Here is a 12,725-nt window from a genome sequence, read left to right on the forward strand (position 1 = left end):
CTTTGTTGGGGGATTCTTACTTCAACTTAAGCCGAGACTATTTCATTGAGAACAGCAGGTACACTCATATGACTCAAAAAAGGTTTCAGGATATTTATCTAGAAACCACAAAAGTGGGCTAAGAAAGAGAATCTGACTTTTTATTCCTATTTTTTGAGTACAAAGAAATTCCAAAACTTCCAGTATTACAGTCAATTTACACCAATTACAAAACAAAAGAAGAATGTTAAAACTCACAGACTGCAAATGGATATATTAGCTAAAACTCTTCTTAGATTGTATACGTAATTTCTGATAAAACATGACCTAAAGACCTCAGCTACTAAGGGAAAAGAACAGTTCATGGCTCTTCCCATCCCTTTCTACGAAAGCCGAATTTTCTTGAAAGTCTTCTTGCTAAACACCTCTCCTTTTCTCTCGAATTAATCACAGATAATGACAGGCATTGATACAGTTAATTATTTCTACTTTGGTGGACAAAAGTAAATAGTTAAAAACCAGAGTTCCTCACAGTTATAAATACCATTAACTGGCTCTTACAATCCTGCGGTTTCAAGGGGAGAAGTGAGCTTGCAGGGCTAAGAAGAGTGAGCATTTACCAGGTGAATTGAAGAGAACTTTAAATAAGAAGACCTGTAGTGAAAGCACCGACTGAGAAGTACGCTTGCTGCATACTGCCTCTGTCTAGACATCAATTGCATTACAGTTGCACTCATTCATAATTTGGGATATTTTTTTTTAATTTTTATTTTCAAAAAAGGGGAGGTATACCAAATTACTATCTCTTGCACCATTTGGTCTGCATTTAGGTGGCAAGCAGATGCAGAAAAATGAAAATGAACAAACTTAGATCATCTACTGGCAAAACACGTCAGCATTCCCAGGGGCTGGGAAGGCAGGCAGAAGCAAGCCAGCATGCCAAGAGAGGAAGGTTTCTGCTCCTATAGGTGAGGAGAGATGGAGCTTCCTGACCACACAACTGTCTGAGGGGCCAGGTTTAGCCACCAGGAACATGGAAACTGCTATTTGCTTCTATCGTGATGATGGGAACAGCGTATGTCTGTAGGTACTCTTGGTAAAGAAACAGTGCTGCACATCCAGGGAAGTCCATTTCTGCTTGACAGGAGCAACCTTGCGGAGCCCCAGACACAAGCACACTTCTTGCAATACCGGGATGAGAGTCCCTGTTTTGAAAGGTGGGCTTCCACTCCTTTCAAGCATTGCTGAGCTTTGCAGAGGCAACTTCCTAAGGTTGAAGTCATCAAACAATTTAACTTCCTGTTCGAGCGTTGCCATTACAGCGGTTTCACTTGGCTGTGTATCATGTGCTGCGGAGGGAGGAGGAGAGAAGTTATGTGAGCAACCAAAGGTGCAGCCTGGCCCCACAGGGAAGAAAGGCTGGTGGCGCGGGGCCCTGGGAGACGTGGCAGTGCCTGGAGGGGGTGGGGACAGGGCGTTGGGCCCACCATTAGCACCATGCTGCTGGGGATCCTCGTGGTGCTCTGCTTCATCCCCACTGCTGATGTAACAGGTAACAAAACCCCCTCACATTTCAATCTTTTCCACTATTTTTTCTTACTTTGATCATCGGGGAGAGAAGGTCTAATATAGCTCTGAATTATTTTTGCACAAATTACTCTTGTGTTTGGATGAAAGAGGAGAGACAGAGCATGCTGCTAAGGCTACGCATGGATCAACCCGATATAACTAAAAGGCTGATTTTTTTCCTGCCACGATTATCTCTTCCAAAATAAGACCCAAGAGCTTTCTTTTAATTTGACTTGGTTTTAGATTCATTGAAAAACTGCATGCATAGACAGAGGGGTTTATTTCTCCTTCCACCCAGGCTTTACAAATTTTGTTCTCAAGTGCCTTCTCCTGGGGGGCAGAGGGGCTCAGCAGACCTGGTGCCAGCCAGTCCCTCCCTGGGGGCAGCCTCTCCACCACCCCCAAGTCTCCTGGGTGAAGCTCCAGGTCCCACCAGGCCTGGCTCAGCATGATGGGCTCCAGAGCTGAGCCCACCCACATCCTCTAGCAAATAGAAGGACCAAAAGCAGAGTTGCTTACTGAGCTCAGTGATGGGAGGATGGGAATTGCCGAGTTTCTGATTTTTGCATTGTTTAGTAGTTTGTTGATATTTACTAGATATCTAGCTTCTTTCTGAAAAGATCGTCAACAACAAAAAATGTTTATTTGTGATTTTGAGATCCTGAATCTTAGTGAATTTTTCTAAACCTTCAGTTGTTGTGGCTGAGGTTTTTGCCTTGGTGTTGTCTTGCTGATGCAGTGTTCGTATGTTCAGAGTTAATACGTCTTTCCAAGGGTACATCAAAATGCAAAGCTAAGCAAGGGATGATGGCTAGTCTTGATAATCTTGATAATCTTGAGACAGATAATTTTTCAAACTGCTGGCCTGTGAACTGTTGTTATTGGGTCTTCCCCAAATAGCAGTGTTTTGTATTTTATAGGGAAGTTACAGAGAGGAACAAAAACCTGTTTTCCAGTACAAAACTTTTCACATATAGGATATATTTAGAGAGTTGTTTTTTCCAATATGGGAGATACAACTGAATCTACTTTTTCCTTATTTCTGCCTTATTTTTCGATAATTCTTTTCCTCAGTGAAGGCATTGTAATTTGCCTGACACCACAATCTACATTTCTTTAAGAGATCACAGGGTTTTTCTCTTCCTTGTCCTTTTCCCATGTTTATAATTCTGTGTTTGCAATATCATAATTATTTCCACAGTGGGCCCTTGGGTTGTCAGAGAAGACACTGATTCCAGGAGGGGATAAGTATCAGCAGTGGGTTAACAGTTTTAAAAACATTTCCATGAGGTGTGAACAGCTTTTAAGTGACTCTTCTGAACTGCAGCAAAACAAAGTACAGTGTATGGTTATCAGACATAGGGGTTATGCCACGACTCTATAGACTTTTATACACTTTGCATGAAGAAGTTGAATCTCCAATAGCTTCACGGAGACTGTTCAACTGCTTAAAGAGAAGCACATGAGGTCACTTGCTTCCTGGGGCCCTCGTCTTTTTCTCACATTTTTTCTCCACCTCTTCTCTTCATTTTAATTGAGAGGATTGATCCTGAGTAAACAGAAAACATTAAGGCAGGTCAAAACCCTGCAAGATTTCCTCAAGCCACAGAGTGTATTATAGGCCTCAGGTATTTGTGTTTTGGGGGAGACAATAGAATTTGTCCCGTTCTGCTGTTGCTAGACTGTACCAGTAAGTGCTGCAGGTTGAGTTTGAATCATGGAAAGGGACTTAAAAGGTCAATTTGTTCATTTCCTTTTTGCAGAAACAGTAACGTTTACAAAGCTTGTCCTTGCACCCCTTTTTTTTTTGGCTAAATCATTACCATGCTATGGTCTGCCAGAGCGGCAGCTAGATTAGGTTGCCTGTCCCATGTATTTTGTCAAGTAAGTGTATAAGTGGGTTCCCACTGCAGTGTACCACAAACAACCTCAACTTTTTACTACCCATATAACCTTCTGGCTTGTAGTGTTAAAATCAGCCTCTAACCCACTAAGGTTATCAGAATACAGAAGATGTATGAAGCAAGGTTAACCAAGATTAGGATGAAATCCACAAATTCTTGTTATAAAAAAAAAATAAATAAAAAAATCACCAACTGACAAGAAAAACCCCCATGCTCACACTGGGTTTGATTAAAGCAAAAGTGTCACCTGGGCTTTAGGCAGTACTATGCTTCCTGCAGTACCGGCATCAAAGTAGGAAAGATCAGCAGAAAGCAAGTCTTTAACAGCTAGAAGGGGCAGAGCCCTCCAGCTGCATGTCACACACCCCTGGGTGATCTAAAAACGAAGTAAAAGAGAAAGACCCTTGTATCTGGGAAAGAAGAACAAAGGTAATTGAACAACAGATCAACTGCAGCAAAAATGGAATAGCTTTGTTTATAACATAGCTGTGTGTCTTTCTGTGTTTGGATTAAATAAACTCTTTCAGGTTTTCCCCTGTCCCCCAAGGGACTTAAGTGAGCCTTTTCTTCACTGTGCTTATAGAAATACCAACTTATCCCAGATTCCTTGCTCTGGCAAATAGCTTCTTGAAGTCAACTGGCATGGAAAAGAGAAAAAGAAGAGTACAAAATATTTTTAGCAGAATATTTTTTTCCAAAGTTGATGATGATTCATGGAAAGCTCTGGAAAAAAATACCTCAAAATAGTTATTTTCCATACTTTGTCAACTCTATTTCACTTTCTTGGCAAATAAGAAAGAAAGGAAAAAAAAACTCAATGAAGTTTTGCTTGCATCGTGGTCCATGATTAGAGAGTCAGTATTTTATGGATATTATATACGGATGGCATTTTTTAATTCATGATGCAAAAAAACTTACATGTGATTATAACAAATGTCTAGCATGACAAATAAGGTATAAAAATGCTTAAGAAACTCAGAGATCTTACACACCAGTGCACAGAAATCCTAAGAACCTGAGAAAGCTTGCAGTCTGTGTACATTAACTGAAATGATTTTACATTTTTAGACTTCACAGCTTTTTGAAACTGTAGACAATTATTTTTCATAACTGCCATTTTCTTGGCTGGCTAAAGCCAAGATATAGATATTTATTACTATGCAGCATGACTGAACACAGCTCTGGGAATGGCAATCATAACCCTATTTAGGGGAAAGCATACACTAATGGAAACACATACTAAATGTTTCAGAGTTTCACCATTTTAACAAACACAAAGCGACACTTACGAGAAGAACTGTCTCTGTGAAGGCAAAAGCAGCCTCAGCCCATGTCTGCTCAGAATGGTCCAGATCCTACTAAGAATCTAATTAAATCCTATTCAGATCACAAATGAAGTAAAGGATGTTTGGCCTTACTCTGTTTTCCCCATGCAACGAATATACGTTTTGGCATGACTGACTTTCTTCAACGAAAAAAAAAAAACCCTAAACTGGGAGGAGGAAAAGGATGACAACAGAGCCTGTCTAACATACCTTGTGGATTAAGCCTGCCTTGCCTCTACTGGCATTGCAGCCCAACAAATTCACATGGTGCTAATTGGTTCCTATAGATGAAAAATAAAAAGATCTACCTCAATTTAGATTTGAACAAGTAGAGCCACTTTGTGAAAACTGGTTTTGGGTGCTTAGCTTAAAACGAAGTGGCCTTCGTTTAATGATCCAGGATAACTTTTTCCCACTCTTCAGCTACCCTACATCCCAACATCAACAGTATGGGCTAGGTTATCAACACTCAGCCTACATACCAAGAGAGCAGACCGCACCATAAATCTAAGAGGTAGAACAATTCTACCACAGACTTGCACATTGTCACTTACGTCAAAGATCAACTTTCTGGCCAGCAAAAATACAATCAAATACCTTGTCTAAAGGGGTGGAATCCAAACCTCACCCCTTACTAGAATGCCTTATAAGCCTATGCGAGAGCTTTTGTCGGAAAATGCTGATTCGATGAAACTGAAATGTTTTGCTGAAATGTCTTCATTTCGATGAAAATTCACCACAGGCAGAACCTCAAGTAGAAACCTGCCTTGTCTGTTATTGATCTGGCACTCAGTTCCACGACTCAAAGATCCGTGTCTCTTTCTGCTCAAAAGCCTGGAAATGTCCATCCTTCATCAAAACAAAGTTTCACAGTGTTTGGGTTCCCTGCAAACATGGGATTTCAGAGCTGTGATGAGCTCTGCTCCACTCCTCATACTATGTTGAACAGAGAGACACAAGGAATATGGACTGCAATCTTTCCCTGCTAAACATGAGGCAGTAGAGCATTCCCTGCTCGTGTCTTCCTGCTGTCATGAGAGGAAAGAACCGGTAAACAAGACTTTCAGTGAGAAAATTAACAACTTCAGCAGTTTCATGGGTTGGGCTGGTAACTGGGGACCTGCTAGCCATGGCTTGCTTTTACTGCCCACACCCTACCACTAGTCTTGACCATCTCATGCATCTCTTTGTGTTTACTCCCTGGATTACCTTCATGCCAGAGAAGTATCCTACTCAATAGACTGGGGAACTCCATCTTCTTATGCAGGTGTGAACACACTAAATTTAGCCATTTGGTCCTAAATATTGTTAAACATGGTGAAATACTTGTTTTCTGGGCATTCTGGATCTGGCTGCCTTCCCACTCCGTTTCCCTTACTAGCCTTTTTTAAGTCTCATTACATGGACTAAGTAGAAAGAATACAGGTTCTGCAGCAGATTTTGAGGACAAGAGGTACAATTCTCATTCCCACAACCACAGCATTTCTCAGGGATTTAAAAAAGGCTACTAAGACCTCATATGAGTTGAGTTTGCATGAAGACTTACACAGTCATATACACACAGAAAAGGGCTGTCCTTAGTTCTAGCAAGTTCCTAGCTTAAAAGCCAAAACTTTCCTCCTCTTACTGGTCATCATTTGAAAAATAGGGCCTTATTTGTACAGGATGATTTTTCTTGGAAGACTTTCTTGGAAGTCTTTCTGCATAGTCCTTGCAGTGTTTCATTGTTTGGCAGATGGTAGCACAGAGGTCTACATGTCAGAAAACATTTCCTGTTTATGTATCAGTCTGGTCAATTCAAATTGAGTTATACATTCATGTGACATGTTTTTTGCAGGCCACTTGAGTGCTAAGTGCCAATGCAGCGTCAAATTAGTCAGCTCCTGAGCCCATTGAGAGATTAGGAATCTACTACAGCTGCTAGCTAGAGAAATTACTTATTTTACATTAACATGATAACAGTTTAGTTTAGTGGTTTTAGTGCTCATCATCTAAGGTCCAGACCCTTGAATTTGTTCGACAAATCCACTTGCAAACTATTCAAGTCTGCTCTTGGATTAAAAAGCAAGTGTATATATGATACTCTCTTATCTGACTGCTAAACTAAGCATTTAATTCACGGTGTTTTCACTCCATAATGTCCCCTGGGAAACTGCTTGCTAAGGAAAGGATAGACTAAGGTGGTCTTACGTATCCACGCACGCACAAACACACAGAGTAGCTTTCTGAGCCCTGACCTTAAATCCCAATCACATGGGCCACTTTCTGTACTAGTGTTCTGACTGAAGAAAAACACTCCTGACCTCACAGTCTCCCCTAGTGACTATGTAATTATTTACATAGAGGGGGATTGCTGCAACAAGAGCTCCTGTGAGAAACTGCTTCTGCAGCTTGGTGGTTACATACTCCCCAGTAGGGAGTATCAGCAGTAGAGAGGAGATATGGAGAAGAGTTGCAAGGGAGGATGTGTGGTTCTGAAGTCTCATACTGTATTTTATAAGCAAGTGTTTTTCTCACTTTCTCCCCTCCTCTGCCTTCCAGAAAACAAGATTTTAGTGGCTCAGCATCCTTTCCTCACTGTAGCTAACAAAACTGCAACTCTAGTCTGCAACTACACATACAATGGAACAGGGAAGGAATTTCGAGCTTCACTGCACAAAGGAACAAACAGCGCAGTTGAAGTTTGCTTTATTTCATGGAACACAACCAAAATTAGCAGTAATTCAAATAAAGAATTCAACTGCGAGGGGATTCATGATAAAGACAAAGTAATCTTCAATCTCTGGAATATGAATGCCAACCAGACTGACATCTACTTCTGCAAAATAGAGGCCATGTATCCACCCCCATATGTCTACAATGAGAAGAGCAATGGAACCGTCATTCACGTGAAAGGTAAGCTGGGAAATCTCTGTAGGCCAGTATCCTCCCTATACACACTCCCTACATGATGCCTTGAGGCAGTTTGTTTCCTTAAAAAAAAAATAAAAATTGGGTTGCTTGGTAAAACTACATTCCTGCTCCTGATGTCCTGAAGAACACATTTTAAAATTATGATTAATACAAATGGTGCATTGGAACAAGAGTATATAAGCAGAGATTGAGGTTTTTGCTTTCATATACTTAAAAGTTGTCTTTGTTCTTTTCCTTAAAGAAACACCCATCCAAACACAAGAGCCTCAGTCTGAAATGTCATTGTGGATTATGGTGGCAGTGGCTGGAGTTCTTACTTTCTACAGTACGCTAATAACCACAGTTTTTATTAACCACTGGGTAAGAAACTACTGTTTTCCTTTGCTCTATATACTCTTTGCCCCTGGTTCATTTCTTAGGCTACACTTGCCATGTTTACCACAAACTCACTGATACCCCTCGCCGCAGGATCACAGTGCTTCTCCACCCTAGCTATATGTGCACACCCATGCTATGCCCCAAAAGAGCTGAAACACCAGATGCTCTCCAGGTGGACAGTCAGGCCTCTGCAGTAGAGTCCTTAAACAATTAGTAATGCCGTAGTGTTGGCAGTGCCCTGCACACCAGCAATACTGGGACGCTGCCTCTAGTTCTGCCAATTGTCCCTGTCATGGAAATCTAGCACTACAAACATTCCTGGCAAAACCCTTTAACACTAAACTGACAGAAGGAGCTTTCCTACAGTAAAATAATCTTTAGGGAGCCCTCAGTTGGCCCAAGACCATCTGCACCATAGCCAGCAATTCCCTCGAGTACCCGCTAGTTCTGGCAGCTTGACTGCAAGGGAAGAGGAGCACCAGATCTCAGTAGTCCCTCCTCTGCCTCTGTACATTCACCCTAAGAAAGCCGAGACAGTCTTACAGCTTACTATTTTGCTTTCTAATCTCTCTGGAGAGTTGGCTGGCCCAGGCCGTGTTCAGTTCTGCCTGCTGGAGTGAAGAGAGAGTGAGGCGTGATGCAGAGGTAGCAGAGGAATGTGTTCCTAGACAAGTCTTAGGATTGTGATCTCCTAGAGCTGATTTACACTACTTACTCCATCTGGGAAGGACTCGAACAATAACGGTAGAGAACTCTGCTCCTTATACTCTGCCTTTTTCCTTGTATCTTTGTTGTTAAATGGCGATTTTCATCACATTACAAGGTAGCCTGCAAAAAGGCCCCAAAGTCCCTGACAATGTTAAATGTTGCAGGTATACAGAAAGCCACTGTCACTGCTAGCTGAAGCTTGAGATCTGTTAAATGTTTCCTAAAAATACACTTGCTCAATAGAAGTCTCTTTCTAATGGAAAACAATCGAACAGGGCATTGCCATAGGAAAAGGCAGGTTAAGTGGTCCTTCTTTGTGCCTTGTTGGAGAGGCTGATGCCTAGGAGAGCTGAGAGGATTACAGCAGAACAGCTGCTGGTATTTCAGTGCTGAGCTACTGTGGCTGTGTCTGGTGAGATACTGTAGCTTCAAATCGGTCATTTACAATCTGAACCATTTTCTCTCTGCTATATTTGTTTGGTACCCAATGGCTACGCACTTTGCTAACATGTCTGCCCCCAGCAAGAGTGACAAGGCTGCACTGCGATGTGTGCCATTTACAGCATCAGTTATTACCTGCTGTTATCACTGCTGGTGGTATTCTCCTGACAATATGCACTCTGAGTGTGGGTGTATTTAGAGTGTTGCTGAATGTAAATACAGCTACCTAGAAGACACTGTGAACTGTAAAATAAGGTCCTAAAATCTGATACTTGACAGCCATGGCAAGCCTATTTCACCTGAGTTCCTGAAAGCAGCTGAAAATTTTTCTGTCCTCATACAGTTCTGCCTTCCCTGGAGGAAAACCGCTTTCCTTTCTGAAAGTGCCGGTCTTTGATCCTGTAATAGTCCAGCACGCACTCATGCTAGCAAAATGTCTTTCTCCCATGCAAAATTACCTCTTAGGTGAATTGAAAATCCTGTATTACGGAGATGAACATATACAGGTAAAGCTTTTGTTTCCAATGATTTATGTGCATCGACTGCGTTGAATAACTTAAACAGTATGTAACTTATATATGCAAGGTGTTGAATGTATATAAAACATTAATATAAAAAAGCTTAAAAGTTTCATAGTAACTGCCCCATTCTGCGTGTACAGCACAATTCAGCCATCAGATTTGCTAATGCAAACCTCCAATTCCACAGCATCACAAGTATATTGCATCACATGCAAATATTTATGTACGTAGGAATGAAATTTCAGTGAAAAGGAGATTGAAAAGAAGTAACATCAGCATCAAGGAAAAAAGCATGGAAGCACTTTATCTAGACCCTGATCAATAAAGTCTAAAGCTATGCAAAACCACCAACCTTGTGTGCAGCCTGTAGGAGAGGTTCAAATGCTGTAGCCACAAACTTCCTCTGTGATTACAGGCAAATTACTTCACCTGTCTTCTGTTGCTCTTATTTCTGAAAGCGATGATGCTTCCCCTGTCTCACAGGGGCATTATAAGGCAGGAATTCAACAGTGAAAATGATTTTTTTGAGGCCCAGACAGTGAGACAAATAAAAGATTAATATAATCTCTGATTCTTTTGCCCCTTGAAGGAAGGCTCAGAACAACATATACATTGTGTGTTACTGCTGTAAACGGTAGGCAAATCATGATATACACAGCCTGGGATCATTTTTCCTGCTCTTTTTGCATTTGAGTTAAGCTAATTTATTTTTTCCTCCTAATAAATGAGGACAGTCTTCACTGCTCAGACTGTATTGCTTCTGCTGAGTCATTCCACAGCTGAGAATTGATGGTGAGAGGCATCAGTTTGTATCCTTGGTTTGAAGCATTCCTTTACCTGGAGAACTAACACCGTAAATCTCTCAGCAGATAAGCTGGAGACTTACATTCAGGTTGGGCAAATTCCATAGATTATTTTATGAGAACATGTTTCCTAATTCTTCTGTAAAGGTATTTAAACCTGAGGCTGCCTTATAAATATGCCTGCTTCCCTGAATGAGGACCTAGGGCCAGAACTGTCAGCCGTTAATATGAGCATTGGGTGAGACAATTTGTTAATTCAAAGAAGGAAAAATTAATCAAATCCATTATTAACTTGTCTCAGGTCTTATTAACAGGCAAACCCCCTCTACTCAAAGAATCCCTGTTCCCTTTCTTCTTCTCCCTTTTTGAATGTTCACCCCAGGCAGGACAGACTAATTGCAGAAATGTTTCCAAACTTCTCTTCACCTTTTTTCCCACAGCAAAAATCCAAAAAGAATATGTACCATCAGAGTGACTACATGAACATGACTCCCCGGCATCCACCATACCAGAAGAACAAGGGTTACCCACCCTACGCACCAACACGAGACTACACTGCATATCGGTCCTGGCAGCCGTGACACCCACCAGCTGACCCACCAGTAGCCTTATGTGCTTCTAGGCAGTCACTTGCTCTTGGATGTGGAAGGACAGCCTCTCATTTTCTCATCACGTTTGTTGTTATTGACCATGGATACCTACACCGTAGCAAGTATTGGCTAAACTTCGATGTAAGATACTAAAAGAAAAAAGCAAACACACAAACAAACATAAAAAAGCAGGGGAAAAGTAAAAAAAGTTTGTTCTCCATGACAGCTGAAAATGAGATACAAATTGTGTTGAGGGTTGTCAGTGGGTAAGACAGAAAGAAGGCATCAGACCTCAGAGCTGGTCTCCTCCTAACACTTGTGGTTTTGCTCAGCTGTTGGGAAGACCAGAACTTCTGGCCTTTCCCAATAACTGCTGCCTTAGATTTAACCCTTAATTTCCTTCCCTGTATATCTAATCCTCAGCAACTCTTGTTGCTGTTAAATAAGGCAAAATGTAAAAAAAAAAAAAAAAAAAAAAATCTTTTTTTCCCTACAAGACCAGGGCACCATTTGGAATTCAAAACACATGCTTGAAAGAAAGAGGGGAAAGTCAGCCAGAAGGCACCCAAGCTATTAGGCTATGGCACAAGTGGGCCACCAGGACAAATCGAGCTGATAGAAAATTGCTAAACCTTCAACATGTGAGGCCTTAGGCTGGACACTTTGTAAATGTTCATAAGGCCATTTGAAGTCATGACCAAGCAGCTCCACAGAGTGAGAAGGTAATCAGTCTGAAGACAAAATCAAGACAAGCAGAAAAGGAAGAAAGATCTGTTATCTTCATGAAGAACCCCATTTCTGGTTTGTTTGCCTCCTACAGCGACAGAACGCAAAGTTGTATGGGAAGCATTAGAAGACACAGAGGTCAGGTTTTGAGGAGAGCTTTACTTCCATTTTTGTTTCTATCCAAAAGACATTCTGCTGAGTCCTCCTGAAAATTCATACACATCTTCTGGCACCTAGGTTGTACCAGAGCTCTTTCAAGAATCTGGGTCCGGTTATGAGCAACTAAAGATCACCTGAATTTTTTTCCTATAAGCCCCTATTTTTGGGGTGTGAGGGGGTCCTTCATTCCCACCGTTGTAAATTGGACTTGCAAGTGCTCAGCCACCTGCAGGGATTACTCTGGGCACTTTGAGGAACTTTGTGTTGACTGGATGTTACCTTTCTATCTAAAGATGTTCTTCAGGAATGCTCCATGCTGGAGTAGGACAAAGGCTTTAGCAAAACCTGCTTCTTTCTTTCAGTTAAGCATGTTTACATTAGCAAGACATCCTAAACTGTAACTGGTGTTGTCTTGGCATAAAATCCCTTTTCATACTGAGGAGATGAGGTTTATTTTATAGGGACTACTGAATAAACAATTAAATGAGAAATAAATCCATATTCCCACCTTGAAATAAAATTAGGATTGTATAACATTTACTTTCCTCCAAACTGGAATAAGAAAATCCTTTCTCTCTTTGAGGGCAGGTGACAAAAGTAGAGATATGGAAGCGTGACAACAATCTGTTTTGACTTCTTAACCCAAGAAAAAAACTGCGGCACTTCCAAATTGGAAGTTTTTATTTGAGTTTGCTGACTGGGCAGGAAA

The 12,725-nt window shown here is 41.2% G+C and overlaps 1 protein-coding gene across 1 annotated transcript; it reads left to right on the forward strand.

Moving 5' to 3' along the window:
- The first annotated feature begins 1,319 nt into the window (after positions 1 to 1,319).
- CD28 (CD28 molecule) lies at positions 1,320 to 12,515 on the forward strand. Its single transcript, XM_040605050.1, has 4 exons — positions 1,320 to 1,531; positions 7,319 to 7,672; positions 7,932 to 8,050; positions 10,982 to 12,515. The coding sequence occupies exons 1-4, from the start codon at positions 1,477 to 1,479 to the stop codon at positions 11,120 to 11,122; spliced, it is 669 nt and encodes a 222-aa protein (XP_040460984.1). The 5' UTR covers positions 1,320 to 1,476; the 3' UTR covers positions 11,123 to 12,515.
- The last annotated feature ends 210 nt before the right edge of the window (positions 12,516 to 12,725 follow it).

Source organism: Falco naumanni, chromosome 8 (assembly GCF_017639655.2).
Source record: "Falco naumanni isolate bFalNau1 chromosome 8, bFalNau1.pat, whole genome shotgun sequence".
In the NCBI taxonomy this organism is placed as follows: domain Eukaryota; kingdom Metazoa; phylum Chordata; class Aves; order Falconiformes; family Falconidae; genus Falco; species Falco naumanni.

Bases quoted from the DNA above. Each gene is read 5' to 3' on its own strand.
- CD28 (XM_040605050.1), top strand. From the start codon at position 1,477: ATGCTGCTGGGGATCCTCGTGGTGCTCTGCTTCATCCCCACTGCTGAT. The intron at 7,673-7,931 runs GTAAGCTGGGAA...TTTTCCTTAAAG, and splicing joins AACCGTCATTCACGTGAAAG to AAACACCCATCCAAACACAA. The intron at 8,051-10,981 runs GTAAGAAACTAC...TTTTTCCCACAG, and splicing joins CAGTTTTTATTAACCACTGG to CAAAAATCCAAAAAGAATAT.